This window comes from Rhamphochromis sp. 'chilingali' (assembly GCF_963969265.1).
Source record: "Rhamphochromis sp. 'chilingali' genome assembly, chromosome: 21".
NCBI classification, from domain to species: domain Eukaryota; kingdom Metazoa; phylum Chordata; class Actinopteri; order Cichliformes; family Cichlidae; genus Rhamphochromis; species Rhamphochromis sp. 'chilingali'.
This window is the reverse complement of record NC_137949.1, coordinates 26,707,898-26,731,891: the sequence shown is the minus strand read 5'-3', so window position 1 is coordinate 26,731,891 and position 23,994 is coordinate 26,707,898. Positions and strand designations below refer to the sequence as shown.

Here is a 23,994-nt window from a genome sequence, read left to right as displayed (position 1 = left end):
GCGAGGTTACTTATAAGCCTCTACACTAACATGGTGATATTACCACTGTGTGGCTGTAAGTGCAGCCATCACAATCTCCATCCCAAGTGCAAAAGTAGTTTGATAAGTCACTGAGACAATGGACCCTACTTGCTGATACTATTATTAATATATTTATTCTTTGTTTCTCTTTCTCTTTTACTAAGTTCACTTTTAAATTCACTGTATTCACTTGTGCCAGGGATCTTTTTTTTTCACTTAGGTAAACTCTGAATACTTCTACCATTACTGATCATAAATCGTATTTTTTGTTTAGTCATGTGAGGATGAACATCACATGTGCATTGGGGACTGCAGTCTCAGATAAACTGCACACCACAGGACCCACCCTTTATCTGGTAGATTAAGATAGCTTAATAATCTGGAGTGAAAGATCAACGAAAAGTTCCTCACATGGTGAACTCCCTCACTTGTAGTCATTTCTTCTGACCTGGCTGATGCTGCCTCCCCCTCTCTCATCTCTGTCCTCATTTTTCTGAACATTTGCCTCTGATCATCTGCAGAGTGTTGCAGGGCACGAAGCATCTCTTCTTTCCACTTGCCACTCTGATGAAGCTGCTGCTGATGGGATATACAGTGCATCTTTTTCTAAATGATTATAAAACTGATCATTAATGACAGGGAATGTGGGTGTTTTTTAAGGAATAAATACGTTTTTGTCAACAGGAAAATTAGCATAATGTATTTGCATTCCTGCTCTGAAGATTCCCAAACAGCTTTCCTTGGGACTGAAAGGCTGGAGAGTGAGTGGGTCATAGTATCATTTTGTGTTTGGTGGTTAAATCTCTACAGGGGTTGCTTACTTTAATTCTCCTCGTAGTCCTAACATGCCCTGGACAGCATTGTGGGAAGTGCAGCCTCTGATGATGCAGGATAACGCACCATGTCATGAATCTCAAACTGGTTTATTAAACATGACAATGAGTTCATTGTATTGGAAGTCACAGTCATCAGATCTCAATCACACAGATAGATATGCTGCTAACATATCTGCAGCAGTCACCCCCAATATGGACCAAAATCTCTGAGAAATGTTTCCAGCACCTTGTTGAATCTCTGTCACAAAGTGTGAAGACAGTTCTGAAAGCAAGTGTGCTCCAACCTTTTACTACAGCACTATAACTAACTTCAATGAGCTGAACTGAACAGCGAGTTCTTTACTTGTTCTTACACACTGATCATTTATTAACCTGATGTTATTTTTTTTTAAAAGCTAGTTAGCTCTAAGCAAAGTAAAATGATGCTACTGTTGATGATGAGCACAGTGTGGGAATCTTTAGTTTGAGCTACACAAAACTTATCTACGATCGAGACTTTGCATAGAATGTGGGTTCTGTTTTTTTTTTCTCTGGTTAGACACTTGACCCATGATCGGTTATTTATTTTTAGTTTTTTCATGCAAAGTTATTTGCTGGCGAAATGTTCAAGAACGACACAGACAGCTCACTAAGTCATCATTTTCACTGACACATGCCACACCAAGAAGAAATAATGGTCTTTGGCTGAGGATATTAGCAGCACACACCAGCATCCTGTTATGGTGAAGCCTGATGGGCTGAATGAATTAATTAATGCTTTTCCTCTTAATATTTAAATGATCATTACATGGATTTCTTTACAGGATTAAAGGTTTCAACAAAGTCCCCCCTGAAGAATTGTTTAAAATTTATGTGCATGACTTTATTGAAGTGCTGCTGCTTCATAGCGACAGTGCTGGCATTCATATCTCTGATCAGAGTGGCTACTCTGAAGTTTGGTTTGGAAAACAACAACAATAACAACAACAACAACAAAACAGAGTCAATGTGATGATTTCAGCGGTTTATTTGTGATACCAGTGCATAGATACAGATAAAGAAATTGAACGTATGGCATTGCAAAGGAAATAAAGGTAAATTGATGCCGTTTGAAAAGAAAGCAGAAGAAGAAACTAATTGGTTAATTATTGGCAAATGCGACTGGGATGACTTGTTGATTGTTTTTTCCAAAGCCGTTGTGGATTGTATTCGTGCAGATGAAGTCAGTGAAACTCCTTAACGTCAATGCGTGGAGCTCCCTTCTCTGGATAAAAAAACAGGTCCACCTCCTTTGGGCTAAAGAGAGCAAATCAAAACAAACAGAAACATTAAAAACATATAATGAGCTATTACAGATAATATTAGGGTATGTTTGCATGTTGAAGCTAGCCTATGTATTTAGCATTTATCAAGTTAAAGTTGTAACAAAGTGAAGTAAACACTGCTGAGACATTTCTGAAAATGAACTGTAACCCACTTTAATATAATCTAATGTGAATTGTATTTTGCACTCATAAATAACATTGCTGTTGTTATTTTGCACGCTTCTATTTGGTGTATTGTCCCTTTATCAAATTTACCAGAGACAGCCACTCGCTGGTGGAAGTAGAGGGGGGGAGAACGCACGAACGTACGAGCCTGTGAGTGAAGAGAGACTACCGAGCACGTTGGGAACAGATGCCTTTTTAAATTTTTTATTTTAATGTGATTGTGTCCAGCTTCGGTCCTTGTGGATAACATCTACTGTGAGTCTGAATGAGGATTTGGCCAAGTTGTGCCGCGTGGAGACCCTAGCGTTGAAAACCCGACGCTGTTAACCTGAGACTGTTGGATCAACTCACGTCCCAGAGATAAGGAAATGATTCACACTTCTGGTAGCACTTCACTTTAATCTCTGTTCCGCAAGGACTCAAGCCAACATTTGATTTTACACATGTGATCCCCAAATAGCGCGCATAAGAGTGGTCAGTTTTCCGGGTTATTTATAAAAGCTGTGCTATTTTTTTTTTTTTTTTTCCATCCAGACGCCTTCAAATTTAAGAGCAAAATACCTTAACCTCCCCTTTCCGGCGTGAAATATCAGCGCAAAGATTAGTAGATTTCATGTCGCAAACGTTATTAAATCTGTTTGTGCACTTAATTTAAATATTCTCCTCCCAAAACTATCTGAAATGCATATGCAACACGGTCAGCTGCAAAAGTCTTTTTCTCTAAGAAGTTCACACCTGTTGGAGGCAATCTTGTCACTGCGCTCTCTTTGAAAGTATCGACAGTAACGCTTTCATTGTAATTGTATTGGTAACCCACTGAAGTGCTACTGAACGTTCCCAACCAGTCATTCTGCAAGTGTAGCAGACAGAAGAAATCTAGATTAACCGCAAAGGAGCTGATGATGGTTAGCATGTGTTACAGGCATGGCCCTTTAAGGATGAAGCCTGATGGGAAATGTATTCGGGATGTGTGTAGCGGGACTGCCTGGTGGGTGTGTGTAGAGAGAGAGAGCGGAGAAGGGGAAAAAAGTAACGGTTAGCTACAGAAGAGACGAAAAGAAAATAAATAAAAGGAATATAATAACTCCCTCGACAGCCAGAGTTGTGTCGGCGATGCTCGCTGTGAGTAAACTGTTTCAGCCCACTGTACGCGGTGTTCGTGCCTTGGAGAAGAAATAAAGTTCGGTGAAGCAGTTTCCTACGCCTCCTTCGATCTTTTTGCTAGCGGAGTTGACCTGTATAGTAAGCTGTTGCCGGCTACGCGTCAGTTACGGAACCTTCAAGTAACTGCCAGAGGTTTCCGCGGATCTGGCGCGGTAACACATGACAGAAAAACCTGAACTGGACACGGAGAGATATTTATTTATTCTGGGACTTAGATGCATAGATTATTTTGCATGGATATTTCTGTGTCTTCTATTTCCCATAAACAAGCCAGCACTTCAAAATTCACGCTGGTCTGTTTTTTTTAGGGCTCCTACTTATAAACTGCTACTTTGGTCCCATAGCTATCTCTAAAATTCTGCAATGCTGCAGAAATCATTCAGATCAACCCTGATTTAAACTATGTGGTTTCAGATCAACAAGACAAAATAGTGGGAACTTACTTGCATGCTCCCGTGTTGACACAGATGGTCCTCACATCATCAGTTGTCGTGAGTTCCTCGATCAATTCTTCCAGGTGCACCTTCACAAATTTGCGGCACAAAGGTTTTAAGAGTCCAATTTCATCGCAGATAGAGAGCAACTTTGACTTCAGGCTCTGTGAAAGTAAAACTTGCATTACTGTTCTGACTGAATGATGCCGTTAACTGCTGCAGGTACTCTATCAGACATTTTACCTCTGCAGTGGCGTTTGGTCCTGCAAATTTCTTCATCTTGTTTAAAATCCACTTGCAAGCCCAGCACTTTCCTGGAAGCTGCAAATATAAGACACACCCATGCATGTTAGGGTTATTGGTGGCTCTAAATAAGACGTTAATTATAGTAGTACTTTTTCCAGGTTGGAATCATTAAACAACATATATCTTTCAATTTCGGCACCATGGTGAAAAAAAAAATCAGTTCAAAGGAATCCTTAAAAAAAAAAAAAAAAATCCCGGATATTCATGCCGAAGATGAGTGTATCCAAACCTCTGACCACAACTGTATCTGTATATTTGTGATATACTGTATGTGTACTGCTGTTTATTAATAATAATGATGTATAAAAATATAAAATACGTTTTTAATAAAGGCATGGATGTGAGAGTGAATGTTTCTGTGTCTCTGTGGCATTCACATGATGATGATGATTGGCTGTCTGACCAGTGTACCCTGCATCTCCATCCCAAGTGCAAAAGTAGTTTGATAAGTCACTGAGACAATGGACCCTACTTGGTGAAACTATTATTAATATATTTATTCTTTGTTTCTCTTTCTCTGTTACTAAGTTCACTTTTAAATTCACTGTATTCACTTGTGCCAGGAATCTTTTTTTTTTACTTAGGTAAACTCTGAATACTTCTACCATTACTGATCATAAGTCTTATTTTTTGTTTAGTCAGGTTGACTTAGAAATTAAGTTGAAATGAAAAAGTTCAGATTTTTCACTGAGACTGCGAAGTGCCACCCCTGATATTCAAAGTGCAAGCTCAGTTCTTTAAAGCGGTAACATTAACCACTTGCCCCCATCGAAACTTCGATGTCCACGTCCTCTTCATCATCGATGCTGACCTCTAAGGTCCGTCCATGGACAGCACGGACTGCGATTCAAACAAGTAGAAATGCCAAATTACAATTTAAGTCATAAAGACACATCGGTGATTTTGCAGTTTCATATCCACTCTCATGCAAACAAGTGTTAAGGTACACACCTGAAAATGCTGCCACAAGGCACAGAAGGAGGAGTGAAGATGTTTCCATCGCAGCCAGTGAGAGATGATGCCTGAGTATCTGTGGTTATAGATGCTTTTATATAGGAAAAGGTGCATGGGTTGCACATGTACATTTCTGAAATTCAAACCCAGTTACCACAGAGCAGAAAATATACACATCACCGCAACAACCTACATATTTGGATTTGTCTTTTTTAGTCAGTCAGTGCACTCCCTTATTAACATAAAAGGCAATGGCATCTTGGGGCAATATTTTATCTCTTATTTGAATATTAATGTTTATATGACCATCTTTATCGAGTTTATTTAGTTAAGTTTTGCAAAATCTAATAACAGCTAGTGTGTTGTCCACATTTAGAGCAGGGCGATGCTTTTATGCACAATGTTCTCACATCACTTTAGAGGTTTTTGTGACTGGTTAACAGTAGAATTTCAGAGAAAACTGATTATAAATTTACTATAATATAATATATAGATGTGGTATTGTTAGTGCTTTTTGACTTGTATTTCACAGTGTTTCTGACTTATTGGTAAAGCCCCTGCCATGTAGCCACTGATTAATGGTATATATTATATATATGTAATTTTACCCATAACTGATCCATGAATGTGGGTTTAGATATTTGCCAGTTTTGCAGTCATATAAAATAAATAAATAAATCCAACACTGATGTGTACAGGGGTAATCATAACTGTGTGCATACATATTCTCATCTTGCCTCTAAACGAATAACTTCCTCCAACGTAATGTTTGACGTTATAAAGGTATTTGTGTCCGGTGTGGTGACTCAAAGCTGCCCAAGTGGACTTTCGAAATTTCTGTCAGTGATCAAAGGTGAGAAAGAACAAGGGTTCATTAGCAGCTTGTTGATAGGAAGAAAGGAAGTGTATGAAAAAAGTATGCATACCTCAATTTTCTTAGCAAGAAGAAGAGGAGTCAACTTCCAGATGGAACCTGTGTGGGTTAATGACCTTTATTCAAAGTTATGTCCAAGCATACGCATAGGAAAATTAATGACATCGCAGAAATAAAAACTAATTTTGCAATGATAAATAGAAAGTAACTATACTGTCCTGTTTCTGATGGATGCAAAGGGCTGATTTAGTGTCATTATCTCAGATGTTTCTGTCTGTTTGGACTGGCTGTTAGATTGAGTTGATAAAGAATGTATCTTGCACACCCACAGAGACTGCTGCGGCTGCTGCACCTGCAAACATTCGTTTGTCTGTGGTAGGTTGCATAAGATTCACTCCCTGTGAATCAAGTTCCAGCTTCAGTTTTAAAATGTAATGTGCAAACACAATATGTACACATAGCTCACCACTGACTACCTAAAATGAACAACTGCTGCATGTTGCTTACACAGCATGCATCTGTAATTCCCCACTAACACAACAGCATCCCACGGCACTGCAGAATGAATAAATGACTCAAAGATGGTCAAATAGTCATACAACTTGTGGAGAACTTTCATCAGTCAAAGGTCCGCAAACAGTTTGGGCCCCATGAGAGTAGCGTAAGTGCTAGTAGATTTTTTTTTAGGGGTGGAAATGCTCAATATCCAGATGTCCAACTAAACTGTGCGACGATGAAATGCTTACAGAGTTTCAGATTAGCACATATGGTCCGGGCAGAGTGGTTGTTTGTTAAGACATTGATCAACTTGATTTTTTACCGTTTTTAAGATCCTTCATTAGCCCAGCTTCAGAAGTCTGCCACTCGCTGGCACATTAAAGGCCTCCTCATTATGTTCTTTAAGTAAATACATTTAAAATAGTAAATTAGCAGATTCACTATGGGTTTCTTCAAGGTTACGCCAAAATAACTTATTTATTTGCATGTATATAAACTGTAAAACAACAAAACTATAGAAGTGATAAAGCAGAAAGTAAAAGCACTACTGACTTGTGGCATATTTACTGAGATTTACAGGAATTATGAGAGATGGATTTCTCCAAAATAATTTTATTTATACAAACAAGATACAGTAAAATAAATGAAATCATCATTTAAAAACTGTATTTTGTATTTACTTTGTTTTTTTTGTCTAATATTAATATTAATTGGTGATTAAACCCTCAGAAACCCTCCAATGGGCCGGAATTAAAGGAATTCTGCAAAGATGAGTGGGTCAGTTATCACAAATACTTGATTGCAGGTCTTGTTGAAGAACTGGTTATTAGGTTTAGGGGGCAATTAATTTTTCACATCAGACGTAGGCATACCTGAGTTTCAGGATATGAACTGATGATTGTCCAGGTCCTGAACCAACAAAGCAGCCCCAGTCTATTACACTACCACCACCATGTATGATGTTCTTTTTAAGAAATAGTGTGTTAGTTTTATGCCGGATGTAGCCAAATTTAAACCTTCCAGAAAATTCAGCTTTTGTCTTTTCACTATTTCTTTTTGTTGAATCATAAAGTCTGACCTCAGCTGAGTCAAGTGAGGCCTGCAGTTCTTTAGATGTTGTTCTGGGTTCTTCATTGACCTCCCGGATGAGTCATTGGTACATTCTTGGAGTAATTTTGGTAGGCCAGCCACTCCTGGGAAGTTTTCTCACCTCTTTTCCCATTTGTGGATAACAGTTCTCTCTGTAGTTCACCAGAGTCCCAAAGCCATAGAAATAGTAACTTGTTCCAGACTTATAGATATTGATGACTTTGTTGTTTCTTAGTAATTTCTTTAGATCACATCATGTGTGGCTTTTTGAGATCTTTTAGCCTGCTTTACTTGCATAATAAGCTAAAAGTCTCAGCTAAAAAAAACGCTTTCAAAATAAAAAAGCACTCGTTTGGATGAATATAATAAATGCAATGTGCTCACATGTCAGTGAGTCACTATCTCTGCAGAGGAAGTTTTAGCTTTCTCACCTCCTCTTTGTGGTCTTTGTTGTGGTCATCTTTCTTGTTTTCATGTCGTCATAACTGCTGTGGAAAATGCTTCTGTACAGTTTGGACCTTCAGAGACTTCCATGACTCAACAAAAGCTAAGAAATAGAACATGCTTTAGAAAAGTAGCTGAATTATCATTAAGGTTTAGTAAATATTGATGCTTTTCTTACTTGTGGAGAGCAAGAGAAGGCCGATGGTGATGGCAGGACTCATAGTTGTCCACGCTGTTTCATCACAGCTGTTTTGTGGGCCTTTTATTCTCTTTTCAGCTTATGGAGATTGTTTGTCAACTGTATCAGGGCTTATTTTACTACATATGTGACCCTTAAACAGAATGCAATTATTTGCAAATCTCATAAAGCCATCTTTGACGCCCAGCATGTTTGCAATCTGAACCCAGGGCCCTGCAGATCAACATTTTTAATAACATTCAGCTTCTTAATGATCTGAACCACATCCAGCTGTTAATTCTTTCTTGATGGTCTTAAGTTTTAAATTAAAAATTCCCAAGGTGGTATTGTCAGGCTTTTCTTTTAAACGTCAAAGCTTTTCGAGGTCTCGGTCTCCACACCACCACCATCAATCACTACTAGGGTGCATGTTGGACCTCTCACACCACATACCACTTTTCATATTTGTCCACATGCATAATTTAAATATGTACTGTATTTTGATTGTAAAGGTTTATGTATTCATGAGGGTTTTATGGGTCAACAGCTGAAAAGGAAACACAGACCACCACCACCTTCCTGCATCACACCTATTCAAGCACATGATGTACGTGCCTTCTTTTAAATGCACACTTGGCAAATTTATGAAAAGAAAAAAACTTTACAAGAAGTCGTCTTATTGCTGCTGACAGCAGGTGCTGTCATTTTGTACATCTGCATATACATTTGTGAGTCAGAGATGCAGCGTATGTGTGAAATGACACGATGTGAAAGAATTGAAAAACTAATCTGAATGAAAAAAATGCATGTATCCGCATGAACCCCCTTCAAATTCTTTTAAAAGTGCATAAATATAGAAATATGTGATAAATACAGGAAGCACACGGTGAATGGCTCTTTAACTTTTTCACTCTGCTCATAAGCAACTGTGTGTTGCTTAGTGCTGAGCAGGTAGTCCAGATCCTGTGCAAACAATGAGGTAAAAAGCAAGCAGTCAAGCTGTGGAACTAATCAATGTGACCACTGAAAATATCAGTATCAGTAAATATCAGTTCAGAAAACATGAGCTCAAAACAGACACTTTGTCAGTTATGACAGTTAAGTTTTGCACAGTTTGTGAGTTCCTATTTTGTTTTGTTGAGAACATTAAACATTTGGCAGTAGCTCCAACCAAAGGGCAGATGGAGGAGGTGTCCGTGCTAAAGATATTAAGGTTTTAATTGGGGGTTATCAGAGTAGCCAATCAGAATCTAAGGTGCTGCACTGCAGTGGAATAAATCAGAATTTCCGAACAGTTTTTGTGAAAAGGCGAATCTTCTTCACACACAAAGGTTAACTATGGAGTTCCACAGGGTTCTGTGCTAGGACCAGTTCTGTACTATTTACATTGATCTTACTTGTCTTAGGCAGTACAATTACAAGGCATAGTATACATTTCCACCCACCTTTTTCTTGCCATGACATCCGATGGCATTCATTGATTAGTTAGACTTATGGCTTAAAGACAGAAGGGCCCAGATGGCCTCCTATGAGGTCATTGGGGCAATCGTGGTTCAAGATTTGGGCGTTCGCCTTGTAATCGGAAGGTTGCCAGTTCGAGCCCCGGCTTGGACGTTTTCGGTCATTGTGTCCTTGGGCAAGACATTGCACCTTATTGCCTACTGGTGGTGGTCAGAGGGCCCGGTGGCGCCAGTGTCCGGCAGCCTTGCCTCTGTCAGTGCGCCCCAGGGTGGCTGTGGCTACAATGTAGCTGCCATCACCAGTGTGTGAATGTGTGTGTGGATGACTGGATGTGTAAAGTGCTTTGTGGTCCTTAGGGACTAGTAAAAGTGCTATACAAATACAGGCCATTTACCATATTGTTTTTTAGCAAATATGGTGTCAAAGCAGATACCTAGTGCACTGTAAGGAATTTTTTTGACCAGGATATCCCCTTCAATGCGCATATTAAACAAATGTGTAGGACTGCCTTCTTGCATTTCGACAGTATCTCTAAAATTAGAAACAGTTCAGAGTGATGCTCTCTCAGAGCACTCCTCTTTCAGACTCCTGACTTTTTTGTGGTTCCTAAAAATTAGAATGGGAGCCTTCGGGTTTCAAGCTGCTTTTCTCTGGAACCAGCTCCCAGTTTCAATTTGGGAGAAAGACACCCTCTCTATTTTTAAGATTAAGCTTGTTTCTTCCTCATTCACCTGTTTTCACTTTCTGTGTATAATTAATCTCTGGCTCTCCCACAGCCTGTCCTTCATTGTGTGTTCTTCGCCTCACCTCAAACGGTTGTTTCTACTGTAATCAGCCACCAGGGGGCGTTGCAGTCAAATATATGAGACCTGCTGGCGCCCTGCAGTGATGACCTGGTGGGCGTTAGCAATTTCACAAAGAACAGGAAGATTAGGAAACACCAAAATAGCAAATTGTTTGTGGTTGTCTCAACCTCTATAGTTAGGCAACTATTTAAACTTGTGAGCAGATGCTTAATGGAGCTGCTGAAGCCTCTGAATGTGCAATAAAATTCTCAGAATGCAGGATGTGCACTGACTCTGCTTGCGCTAGATCAAACAGGAATAAACCAGGACTGCTTACAGACTTAAAAGAGTCCTTTAAAAGAGTGTACAGGTTACATTTTGTTAGCAGGCTCCATTTAAAGACCGTTAACATCCATGCGTCACAATTTTCTTGCAAATACCGAACTTTTAGCCCCCTTTCTTCCTTATTTTACTCTTTGTTTGTCTAAAGTGTCAGTACATTTAGACATTTTGTGATTATACATTATAAACAACGACATGGTCTATGCAAAGCAGACAACCCACAAACCCAATATCAACTTTTACCTTTTACCTTTTATTTATATTTGTGTACAAATGTATAAAAAGTATTTGTACACAATCAAGGCTCATTCTTTCTCAAATCAGAATGGGTCCACGGTCGTCTCAAGGTGCCTTAGGCACTACAAAACAAGACTTTGGTCCTAAAAGAGTTGCTCATTTAGCCTAATTTTTAGCATTAAATACCTGAGAATACATTAAGCTAAAACTCAACATAGATTTTTTTCTCTGATGTTTGATTGCAACCTTTGAGCTGCCAGTTTGGAAACTGATGTGAAGAGCGAGAAAATGTAAGTGTGAGATAAATGAAACATATCCTCCTAAGTAATTTTCTGATACTGCTGCAAAGATGAATTTGTTTCGCACGCCTAATAAATTGAGTCACAACCATTCACTTCCACTGAAAGCCAGAATAAACTGTGCCTATAACTGTGGCCTATGTCAGCTTATCATAAGGTGAGTGGAAGGGTACATCCTGAACAGGACCCATAATCTTTTTGCTGTGAGACGAGAAGACCGACCATGAAGCTTTTTGGGAATAACTCTCTGCAGAATACTTTAATAAAGAATTTTATTTTTGTACATATATTATGTACAGTTAAGCTTCCTTGGACATTCAATAAAGCCAAGTTTCAGTGCAGAACAGCCTTTAACAGATATACTATATCTACTCTGATGCAACAGCTTGCTGTAAATGCACTTGGCTATAAACTGAATATGAAGTCCCGCTCATGAGAGTCTGTGCCGAGGAGGAGGAAAAGCACACCAGTTAGCACTTCGAAGTTAACACGCTAACTAGAAATGTGTCATTTAGTTACACATTTTCTCCACAGGCCTTTCCCAGCAGATCAAACACATTGTGATCATTAAAAACACTATTCTGTTCCTATTATACTGCCATACTGTAAATCTTTGATGAAAAATTTAAGCAAATAATAAATCAATGGATAAAATAATAATTTTGAGACAAGTCTTGAAAGTAAAGATGGTGAAAGGACAGTGAAGCTTGGGAGTGTGCGGGCAATTATTTTGGAAGACCACAGAGAATTTCAAACTCTTTTGAAATTACTCCCTTATGTGCTTTTCTTTAACTTCCTGCGCTTTGCTGTTTCGTACCTGTTACAAGAGAAACGTGTTCCTTTTTTTTGGAGGACTCTGTAGAGAGACAAAGGACAAACTGGAGGCTTAAATAATCTAATTTTGCAGTAAGCAGTTTATACAAGTTGCTCGTACGTGTTCATTTCAGTTTATTTTCCATTGCCCTCCCATGATGTGCACTCTGCCATTCAAAATAGCCATCTTTGAGCTTACACTATGTTGCATTTACTCTATTTTTGCTTGGAGCATAATATAAAAGCATGAGAAACTAAATTATTTGAAGGACTTCCATTTATATACTGAAAAATAATCATTCAAGCATGTGTTTGTGTTTTAGGCTTAAAATGTTAGCCCTGCTTTCAAAAAGTAAACAGGCTGGATAGAACTAAGGGGAAATTTTTAAAAAACAAACCCCATCTAGGATAAATTTAAATAAAATCCAGTGACACAGTGATCTCCCGTCTCCTTGCAAACAAAAAGCAGTTTCTCATCTCATCTCTCCTTTTGGTTCGAGAGGGAACAAAGAGGAAGGCGTGCTGATAAAACAAGCGCCGCTTTTACGAGTTCGAACTCCAGTTTCTGATGGGGTGAACTCCTCCAGGTGGCTCATCCTGATCTCTCTCTCTCTCTCTCTCTGACTCTCTCCATCTCGGTCTTCATTTCTCTGAAAGTTTGTCTCAGATGATCTCCAGGACATCGCAGGGCACGAAGCCCCTCTTCTTTCCGCTCTCCACTCTGATGAAGCCGCTGTGCTCGCCCTCGCTGCTCACACAGATCTGAAAGCCAGAAGAAAAATTTTACTTTACCGACAAACAGGACATGTAGAAAGCAGTTAATCAGAAAAAAGTACCTAATAAAGCACAAACAGGTCTTACTATGGATCCATTCTGAGTTACTGGAAGGTAAGATGCTGGAAAACCATAGCCATAATAAGAAAAATCCAGAATGTATATTTTATGAGAGTTATAAATTGCCTCTTTTAAAAATACATAATGGTTATCAAACTAATAATCAATTATAGACAGCAGGAGTGTGTTTTAAGGAAATAAGATCATAACATGATCAAGCTTATTCACTCATTGACACTCACAATAAGTCAGAGCACACTGTGTTTGCAAGCTTGATCTGAGTACTCCCTAACAACTTCCCTTGGGATTGAGAGGCTGGAAGGAGAGTGAGTGGGTCATAGGATCATTTTGTGTTTGGTGGTTAAATCTCCACTGGGGGTTGCTTACTTTAAATCTCCTCAGAGTCCCAACATGCCCTGGACAGTATTGTGGGAAAAAGGGGCCCTGATTTAAGTGCAGCCATTATGCTCCTCTGTCTGCCAAATCCACTTGAGCTTTTCAGTGAATAATTGTCTACAATTGAAGAGTCACTGGAGGTAAGAGGCAATGCGGGAGCTGCAGGAAGGTAATATGATGTCTGAAGAGCTGCTGGATAATATGAATCAGATGCAATGTAGTAGCTGGAGTGTGCTCGTGAATTAGATACAGGCCTAATGTGGAAATGTTAATATCCATAATAAGGTCATTGCTTCCCCAACCCAAAATGAAGATGTTGCTCCCTATATGAATCGTGCTAATGTTAAGCCCGAAGACTACTAAAAGCTTCCACAAGTGCCATGAAAAGGACCCATATCCTTACTTTTAATCATAAGAACGACTGTTTGCAGTTTTCTTTAGCATTGCATTAAAAAAAATCAGAATACTGGACATATTCCAAATCTGACTTTCATAAATTGCACCTGACCCAAACAAACACTGCCACTAAAGCATGCAGCTCTATCGTCTATCCTTTACGCAGCTGTAGCTGAACATGTACGACTGTGTTATACGCCTTGATGAAGAGAGTGTACTTGAATCCATCCTGATATTAAACATACACACAGACCTGAGATGTGTTACAGCAAACATCTCCCATACCTGACCTGATTACAGACTAGCTTGGATCCAGGCTGACGTAAGTCCCGTGTTCCCTCCTAGAACACTTTATCATAATCACTGCAGCTCTGAACTTTTCTCAGCTTCTCGCGTGAAAAGAAGAAACATTTTTAGTGTCCAATCGCTTTTATGTGAGAATACAGTAGCTAATTATCTGGTGAATCTACAATGAGCCAAAGGTGGTCGTGTCATACCTCTCGCATGCTTACCCAGATGCCATTCTTTCCTAAACCTGTCAGGTACTGTAGCTAAATCCCGACTGTGTGCTCCACTTGGGAAAGTGCAACAACAGACGATGTCATGTGACTTGATTTTCTAGATATTGCTTCATGATGACAGAAAGAGAGTTTCACTGGTCTAGGTCAATGAAGATCATTTTTTATTTTAATTTAAGCCAACATGAAATAATCACGGGAGCGTGTTTAAACAGACATTATTAACACATTTACATGTAAATACATATCAGCCCCATATCTTAATCGAGTCTGACCATTAAGGACCCTGGAATGTACTTAGTACGCTTTTTGTGGCTTTAAATATATTGTCTTTCCCTGCTGGTAATGCAATTTCTGTATGAGTGCCCATTTCATGTCTATTACACGTTTGCCATTGGACACTTCACTACTGTCTCGAGATTAAAACAGCTTTTACTCATCCCCCACGAGGACACATCTGCTCAAGCCTGCAGTACCTGTCCCTCCTTCAGGGTGATTTGGCCTTGTTCCTTGCAGCCGATGAACGTCCTGTTACACCTGAAGACTTGGTCACCAGCCCGCAGTTGATGAGCAAAGGCTGCTGGGAAGAATCCGATCCTGTCCTCAATTACACCCTGAAAAAAGGAGTCATAAAACGGCAGGACATGAGAGGGTTCAAACTTGGCACGATTACATCGAAGCCTTGATAAAAACCGTCCACACACCTTTAGAGTAAATGCTGTTGTAAATCATGTATTAGGTTCACTATGATGTTTTCACATTGCATGCAGGTGCTTCATCAGGTGCTAATGTTTGCCTCTTTCCTTGGTATCTCTTGTTTAAAGACCAAACTGGCCAGATGTCTCTGTTTATCTACAGCCTACAGAGCACAATGGTGTTAAAATGCGTGATGATTTTCTTCATGGTCTGGTGGCGACAGGCTGTCTCTGTGCTGTCATGCAATCGGCCCTTTCGTCTCCCTAATTTATCTGTTATGCATTTGTGTCCCGAGTTACCCTGTTTCCTTGCTCCTATAATTCACAACCAGACTTATATCATTTATCGGTCTGTTTCTTTTAAAGCTTTTTCTTGGCTTTGTGTAAAAAAAACTTAGTGAAACTTTGCTGTAACACAGAGATGTAATACCTACCTTCCACCAGTCATCATTGGAGTCATCGGCCACCAAGATCCTGTCTCCTGCTCTGCAATACATGAAAACATCCATGAATTATCTGAAAACAAAGGAAAAATACTCAAATCCATCACTGATTGGAAACATAATGACATTTAGACTTCGATAGAGAGGGTATTTTCACACTTAAATGGCATGTAATGCCCCTAAATTCCATTTGCTCCGAGTAATTTTCCTTCATCCATCCAGGAAATGCATGAATCAGTCTATCCCACTGCCCTGTGTGCCATAATTACAAACATCTGTTCAAAGCTACAGGCTAAATTTGACTAATAAAAATCTAAAGGACCAACGCTGCGGTGCCAAGTGTTGGTTTATGTAATTGTCTTCCTTTTACTTCCTTTTGTGATTCAAAAAGGAAATGATTCACAAAAAAACACCTTTCATGGAAGGTGAGAAACGCAAAGTGCCCAACACTGTAAAATCTTGAGAGGTGATGGCAACAATGCAGATTAATGCTCCAATTAGAAGCAGGGGAAATGTTACTTCAAATAATTTAATTACGAAAAAAATGAGCTGTGAAAGCGAGAAGAGGGTTGCTGTGCTGCTAAACTGCAAAAACATTCGTCATCATTACAATCACTGTGGCCAAAGGTAATCAAGTAATCAAAGCGTGTGGTGGAAAGTGAAACTAATCATAAACCTGTCCCCCCCCACCCCCCCCACCCCGCACCCCGCACACACACACACACTTTAAAATTAAAATGAAATGTGAACTTTCTGATTAAGGAATCAGTTCAATCATCTTTGTTTTATGTGTTTTTGTTTGAGGTATTGATTACAGCCTGAAATAAGCCCAGCTGAGGAAGAAAAAAACCCTCATGCAGCCTTTCAGAAGAAGAAAATAGATTTGAAATAAAGGCATTGGAGGAGTTGAAGTACTTGAGATGAATGAATTTCAAATGAAGTGTAACGACTGAAGTTTTTTTCTCGACGAGGGAGGGGAGCAACCCACGACTGTGTGCATGTAGGAAAGAGATGAAAAGAACAAGTGCACTCCTGCTCGCTTGTCCTTAAATCCTCAGAAGATTTCTGCGAGAGCAAGAACAAATGGGCACTTAGGCTGAAGGACTGTTCTTTCCCGAGGGCCTATTTCAAAGTATGACGCCCAATCAGTCATGGTTAAGGCGGGGAGTAAAACCTGGACCCTTCGTTTCAGACTGATAAAAAGGCAGGCCATACATGTGAAGCTCTGCCTACTTTAAATTACTCTTCAAGTATGTGTGCGTAAAAATCATCGTCTGCTGTCAATGTTAATAAATCTTTGGATGCAATTTTTAAATATGTTTTTGAGGACACCAAGGCTGTGTAGCTCTGGGTCAGAAATGCAACCTTTTTTTTCAGTTCTGACCACAGACCAACCGGTGCTACATCAGGTGATTTTAATTAGTTGTTTGTTAAAACCAAAAACAACTGCTGACATCATGAACCAGTAGGGTTGCCAACCGTCCCTTAAAAAACGGAATCGTCCCGTATTTAGAAACAAAAGTACACGTCCGGTATTGAGCTAATAAGGGACGCACTTTGTCCCGTAATCCAGTGAGAATCAAAAGTAGTCTATAACTTTTAATGGAATTAACGCTTTGTTTGAAAACACAATTCCCAGCCCCTCTCCTGCTTTGTGACCAATGAGCTGACAGCACACTTATGACAATTCGAGTATGACAATTCAGATTACCGCTCATCTCATTGGTCGAGGAAAGGTCGCTTACGGAGAAAATACCGGAAGACAACAGATGACCACAACAAGAAGCATGGCCAACAGGGAAACAAACGCCGACACTGCGGTGCAAGTCTCGGACGACAGTACACCTAAAGCTGGGCAGACACTGTGCGATTTTTTCAGTCACGTTATTCAGCTCCTGCTCAAACTGCACGATTGACTCGCAGGGGTTAGAAGTTGGTAGGTCACGATGCAGGGTCTCACACTATACCGCCCGATGCTCTGATGCGACCTGAGTGCTCACACTGTTATAACACTCCATAAAATGAAGGTTATAACAGAAAATCTGTCGCTCGCTGTCCCTCTGTCTTTCACTCACACAGACACGCACACCACCATCAACTTTGCTAAATTGCTAATGAAAAACATTGATCAGGCAGCTGTGATTAAGCAGCAATGTAAATCCAACTATTTTCACGGTTGTTGTGGTCGTGATCATTTTGTGAGGCCACATCGAAAAGGCTCGGATGAGCTTTCCAAAGTTCTACAAGTTGTGCCTCCATCGCTTGTGTCCAGATCACACGCTGCACAGCCGTGCTGCACCGTCTTTTTCACCGACGTTTACCTGTTTGCGCGTGAGCAGTGTGAGCGGCTCACGAGCGATTGATGATCGGGAGCTGCTCGAGGTGTTAATCGCTTCTCGTTACCCCACGTATACTACACGACGCACGATGAAGGCCAAAATCGGGCCGATCACCAAATCGGTCGCACGACTCATAAATCGTCTCAAAATGGGCCAAAAATCGCACAGTGTAAGCCCAGCATTAGAGCAGCAATGTTTGTTCGCCCAGAGAAAGAAAAAAAGGCTGCGAAAGATAAGATAAGATAAGATAAGATAACCTTTATTAGTCCCACACGTGGGAAATTTGTTTTGTCACAGCAGGAAGTGGACAGTGCAAAAGTTATGACGCAAAAATTAGAATACAATAAGAATAAATACAGGGAGAAATGGGAAAAGGAAACCACTGGGCTGGGAACATGCACGATAACACCTATAAAGCGCACTGCACTGTGTGCCGGCGCACTTTTTCCATAGGCATGCTTCTAGTGGTGGGCACATGAAGAACATGAGGGGCGTGAAAGCTCGGGGAACCCTTAACCATTTTTTTGTCCACCAGGCCACGGCAGAAGCAGATATGGTATGTAAACACTGGTTTATTTTTTAAACCCTCTGGTTAAGGTTAATATGGGCATGTGCAGTGAATATCAGCGCTATGTGGCCAGAAGTGTGATAATATAATTTATTTTGTGTAATAAACAACTGCAAGGATAGATGATTACAACAAATAGATCACTAATACATAAAAGTAATACATAGATTAATAATGATGATGAGTTATGATGCGTAATCATGGGAACAAGCGGGTTTACAAACAGGAGCAGCTGATTAGCATTAGAAAAGCTGAAATAATACCTCAACTGAAGCCAATTGTACTAAATGCACTATATGTGCACTGTTACAAGAATATTTTTGTTGTATTGCTTTCTATTAATTTATATAATTTTAAGTTAAGCAGGGCAGAGTTCTTTTAAAGAAAGATTTACTTATATTCTCAAAAGTTAAGCATGACAGGCTTCTGTTTAAGAAAGAGACCTGTTTTACTGTGTTAATGTTGTCATTTTGAGCTAAAAATAAATGGCTAAATGATCATTTGTTTCCCATATGGTCATATCACAAAGAATATGCATCTGCTTAAATCAAATTCAAGTCAAATGGTTAAAAAAATAATTTCACACACAAAAAAAAGAGCTACCACACTGGGAAGGGTGAAGACAACTGGGTTGCCCGGCCCTGGCCACGAGGTGTCCCTTATTTATTTTTCAGGGAGTTGGCAACCCTATGAACCAGGCATGTCTGGAAATGTACAGACAGTGAACTCACAGGCTGGGTTGGAAATTAAACACCAGCTTCCCCCCCCCCCCGAGTCTCAGCAACAAGAACAAGTTGACTCAGACTGTCAACTTGTTGCCTTGTGTATAAGCTAAGCTAAGCTAAGCTAAGCTAAGCTAAGATAAGATAAGATAAGATAAGATAAGATAAGATAAGATAAGATAAGATAAGATAAGATAAGATAAGATAAGATAAGATAAGATAAGATAACCTTTATTAGTCCCACACGTGGGAAATTTGTTTTGTCACAGCAGGAAGTGGACAGTGCAAAAGTTATATAGCAAAATTAGAATACAATAAGAATAAAATACTGTACTGAATAGAATAAAATAAAATAAAATACTATATACAGTAGAATAAATAGAATAAAATATACAATAGGATAAAAATAGAATGCAAATGCTTTATACAACTGAGTAAAAATACAACTTTTTCAGAAAATACTGACCTGTTCTGCTTAAAATTAGTCTGCGCCAACATTTTAGGAAATACTATGTTATTTTTTGGCTCTATCGATAGGAAAGTGTAGAGAGCCGACAGGAAAGCAGGGAGAGAGCGAGGGGAGACTGACTGCTCACTGGGCTGAGCAGGTGACCAGTTCAGTTCAGTTCAGAGGGATAGTGTAGAGCACCAAATCACAACAACAGTCACCTCAAGGCATGTTTTCTTGTAAGTTAAAAACCTGAAAATAACAGAAAGAAAACCCCAACAATCAGACGACACCCTCTGAACAAGCACTTGGTGATAGTGGGAAGGAAAAACTCTCTTTTGACAGGAAGAAAGCTCAGGCAGAACTAGGAGGGATGGTTTTCCTGCATGTATTTCATTCTCCTTGCTCTCCTCTGTTTCCACGCTTTCCTCTCTACTCTACTGTCCGGTCAAAAATAAAGGCTAAAAAGCTCAAAATAAGCCTGCTTAGTATAAAAGTCAGAAATTTGTTTTCATATACTATCATAACACAATATTGTCTGACTAAGTGTTCAAAATTAGAATAATGCATATGTGAATAATGTCTGAGGTGATACTTAAGATTGTGTTGATGCCATGGCTGAGCTTACAAACTTATTTGTACTATGAGCAACATAAACATCAATGATGTTATCAAGCTCATAATCCATTATAATTCAAAGGTTATTTTAAAGCATGAAGCACTAAAGTTTAAGTGTCACTGGTTTTAGTGCGGCACAAACTAATGACTGAGGGGAAATCCATTGAAAATAACCAATGAAACTTTGACTCTGAGTCCAATTTGGACACCATGGGTGACCCATTAGGTGATCACTGTCTCGGGATTTAATTAAAAACTACCAAAACAATAGTCTAGATGGGGTGGTGGTCACTGTGAAAATGGGAAAATGACAGACAAGCTCCACAATGTAATGCCTTTAGATATCATGCAGTTTTTGACACTTTAAATGCAGTTTTTGAAATTAGTATTTTGCTTTAATTGATGGAATTTCAAAATATTTGTTTACATTCTTATTACAATTCAAAACAACCTATTTCAAGCAATTAGTGGTGGACTTCTTCCACCACTAATAGCCAATTACTAAATGTTACTAATTAGTAATTACATTTAGTAATTACTAATAACTAAAATGTCTAATCGTTATGGAGCAAACTGTGAACAATACACGAACAAGTGAGGCTTTTGGCATCTGTGCCCAAATTATGCAAGTATCTGCTTCTGCGCCGACCTGAAAAGTATGAATGTCTCATCACTTTAACTACAATAAACTCAGTGTTATCCTTCAGAAACAGCATGTGTGCCTGGTACACTGAAGGGACCCTTTAAAGGATCTATAAATGGACTTTCAAAGACCCTCATATTCTCTGAAGATAAATCTAAGAAGACATGTAACAGATTTGATATTAATAAATAATGCTGGCACACACCCAGGTAACATTAATGAGGCCACACCAGAGAAATAAATCTTTGAGGAGTGTTACATAAAAAGAGGGCACTAATTAGTTCCTTTTGTGAATCCATTCTTGTCTCTGAAGACAGTAATTAGTCTATATAAGATAAAAATGACACAAGATAAAGAGAGAACAAAGTGGAATTGAGCAACATGACTTCTTGTCTTTTAAATTTTCCCTTGCTTCCCTTCCCTTTGAGGATATGAGTAAGCGCTGAATTCCATCTGTTTTGTTCGGAAAGTTTAACTTAAATTTCAGTGAAGATAAATCATGTTTGGGTTGCACTGCGTGAGCCTCGTATTTGCTTCTATTTCTTATTTAAAAGAAAAGAGAAATCTATCTAAAGAAATCACTATGTCAAAGTCAGTTAATTCACAGTCTAAGTTCATGTGCAGGTGTTCTTATTATTAGAGCGTCTGTGCATGTGTGTGTACGTGCGCTAACCTCATCTCCAGGTCGTGGCTCTCCTGGGCGGTGAAGCTGTACAAGGCCACATACGTGTTGAGCTTGAGGACGTCTTTCTGTAGCATGCTCTGCTCCATCTACAAGACAGACCAAAATGCAGTCTAACACTACTTTCTCTGTTGTCATATCTTAAAATAGTCTTTTGGCATTCACATTAGTGTATTTACAGCACACTGATAGACTGAGGAGCTGCTTAAGTTGCTTTACAATCTGTTCCCTTTAATCCTCCATCAACATGAGTGGGAGAAAGATCGGGGTTTTTCTTTTTTCTTACAAACACTTGGGAAGTTTAAACAGGACATGGTTGTGGGTGGAGAGGAAGTTCTCAGAGAGGTGTTAGCACAATTAGCAGGGAGATATGCCGCCATTCTGGCGCTATTCACACCTGCTCATAAAACCTGGTGGGTGTGTTTTCCCATTTCATCACCTTGAATCTGAATCGTGCCTGCTGTGCCCATGAAATCCATCCAAACAATAACTTGCCCTCTTTTTGCATGGTAACAGCAAGGAAAATGCAAAAAAAAAAAAAAAAAGGATAATAGCTGTTTTAGGACAGCAGGAGACTTTTCTATAATTGTGGCACTTTACAGTAATGAAAAAAAGTGGGTTTTGGTCCCCCAGCACCAGCCATGTGGACTGGAAATGTGGGTGATGGATGAGCTTAGTTATCTGCAGCCATGAGGAAAAGTGCTTCTGTGACTTCTGGGTGAAAACTGCATCAGACAGTGGCGATCCATTACAACTAACTAGGAGCAGCTCACAGGCCTTGTGAGGTCCCGATGTTGTGGCCGCCGGGATCAGTGGATGTGAGGTCGGTTTGGGTGAGATAATAATCTCCTTTGCAAGAGAGCTATCAAAATAAGAAGCAGGGACAAATGTAAAAAAGCTCATTATAGATACTACTTGTATACTTACTGTTTAATCTTATATTCATACATCAGTTTTTTTTAGCCCTATATCAGGATCGTGGGAGGTTGGAGCTTGATTGGGGCGAAAAACAAGGTTTTAAATCTGGATCTGTGAATCGGTGAATCTCTATAAACTATAACCTCAGTTACTCAAATTGTCAGGTCTGTTCATGCACACTCAGTTAGTAGTTTAACTGGAATAGTTCATCTTTTAACAAAACTTCTGGCAACTGAATAAGCATCTCCTGTTTAGGAATCTCTGTGTTATGTGTTATGTTTGTGTTATGCTGGCCATCTCACGAGTGTAAGTCGAGTGCTGTCTTCAGCTCTGGTGGCTACAACTCCTGTTGGAACGATCCAGCTCTAACTAGGCATGCCATTTGTTGCTGAGTGGGCAAATAAAGTGGGCCATCAGAAAATCTTCATTAAATCAGCTGCCTGCTGTCTAGAGCTAAGGCTGATTCAAAACAGCAAAGCTGCAAAAAATAAAGATAAAAACAGCTGAAAGATACTTAAAGGCTCCAGGTCTGGGGCCTGAATGATATTTATCAGTATTTTTTACGAGTTGATTCCAAATGATGATACGTTTTATGTGTCCAGCAGCAGTGAATGAGCAGAGGCCACAGCAGTTTAAAAGAAAACAGAGAAGGTACCAAGAAAAAAAGAGAATAGAAGCAAAAAGATGTCATTAATCAGCAAGAATCAGACCATTTTACTGGCTATTGATCTCTGAGAATTTAACACTAAACCTGAAAAGTGTGAACAGATGGCCATCCTGTCATGTGTTCCCATTTGAGACCGTGAGTCCCTCATCTCAATTTGAAAACTGCTCCTTCTCAAGGGAAGAAGCCGTTTTCAACCTTTTTTCCTTTCTCTGCTCATTACCCTGCAGTGCCTCCATCTGTCTGTCCGCCAGCCTGAGCTAATGGAGCTGTCGGCTGACAGACAAACAGCCTGCTGCCAGCTGTGCTCGGTCCAGCCTGATAACACTGCACAATGCATTTCAAGCTCTGAAATGGACGACTGGACTGCTAGATTATATTGCAGAGTCGAGGTGTTTATATGTGCATCTGCGCGTGTGTGTTCCCTTGTACGGATATTTGCTCATTTTTGTGTTTGTCTGAGTATCTGTGGTCTTTTTCCATTGTTGACAACGGAGATAAACATGTTAAGCAATAAAAGTAAACAGAATAGATGGCGGCACATAGAAAATATCTACAAAGAGCATCAATACTAAGAACACCTCTCCCACAAATTCCAGCGTGGAAGGAAAAGGCAGAGAGGAGGAGAAGAGTTGAAATATGCCAATGAAATATTCATGGATGCTCCACAGGGGGCGATAAGACATTCACAGAGGTTTAACCTTTTTCTTTCTCTGGCATGAATTTTGCACTGCATCTACACTGTGGAGAATAAACAGACCGAATCCAAACATCAAGGTCAAGAGTTGTCTGTATCAGCGCTGGCCAGTGGTCGTGTCAGACCGGGTTTGATTTGTTACGGCAGGAAGAGAAAAGAGAGTGCTCCCCCGAAGTCCTGGGAAATTTAGCAGTGATGATGGAGGCGGA

At 39.6% G+C, this 23,994-nt stretch overlaps 1 protein-coding gene and 1 long non-coding RNA gene across 3 annotated transcripts in view; both read right to left on the bottom strand.

The window, feature by feature from the left end:
* Positions 1-1,845: 1,845 nt before the first annotated feature.
* LOC308390122 lies at positions 1,846-3,923 on the bottom strand. The gene is made up of 2 exons (XR_013970394.1): positions 3,062-3,923; positions 1,846-2,132 (listed from the first exon to the last, which is right to left on the bottom strand). It is a non-coding gene; the product is annotated as an uncharacterized lncRNA (long non-coding RNA).
* A 7,269-nt stretch (positions 3,924-11,192) lies between these two features.
* stac (SH3 and cysteine rich domain) overlaps positions 11,193-23,994 on the bottom strand; it is a 32,083-nt gene continuing 19,281 nt past the window's right edge. For both annotated transcript variants that reach the window (XM_080870479.1, XM_080870480.1), the window contains 4 exons: positions 21,498-21,595; positions 15,478-15,529; positions 14,825-14,962; positions 11,193-12,966 (listed from right to left, as the gene is read on the bottom strand). In XM_080870479.1, the coding sequence (XP_080726605.1) occupies positions 12,868-12,966; positions 14,825-14,962; positions 15,478-15,529; positions 21,498-21,595 (387 nt within the window). In that variant the 3' untranslated portion in view covers positions 11,193-12,867. The remainder of the gene's footprint in view (positions 12,967-14,824; positions 14,963-15,477; positions 15,530-21,497; positions 21,596-23,994) is intronic.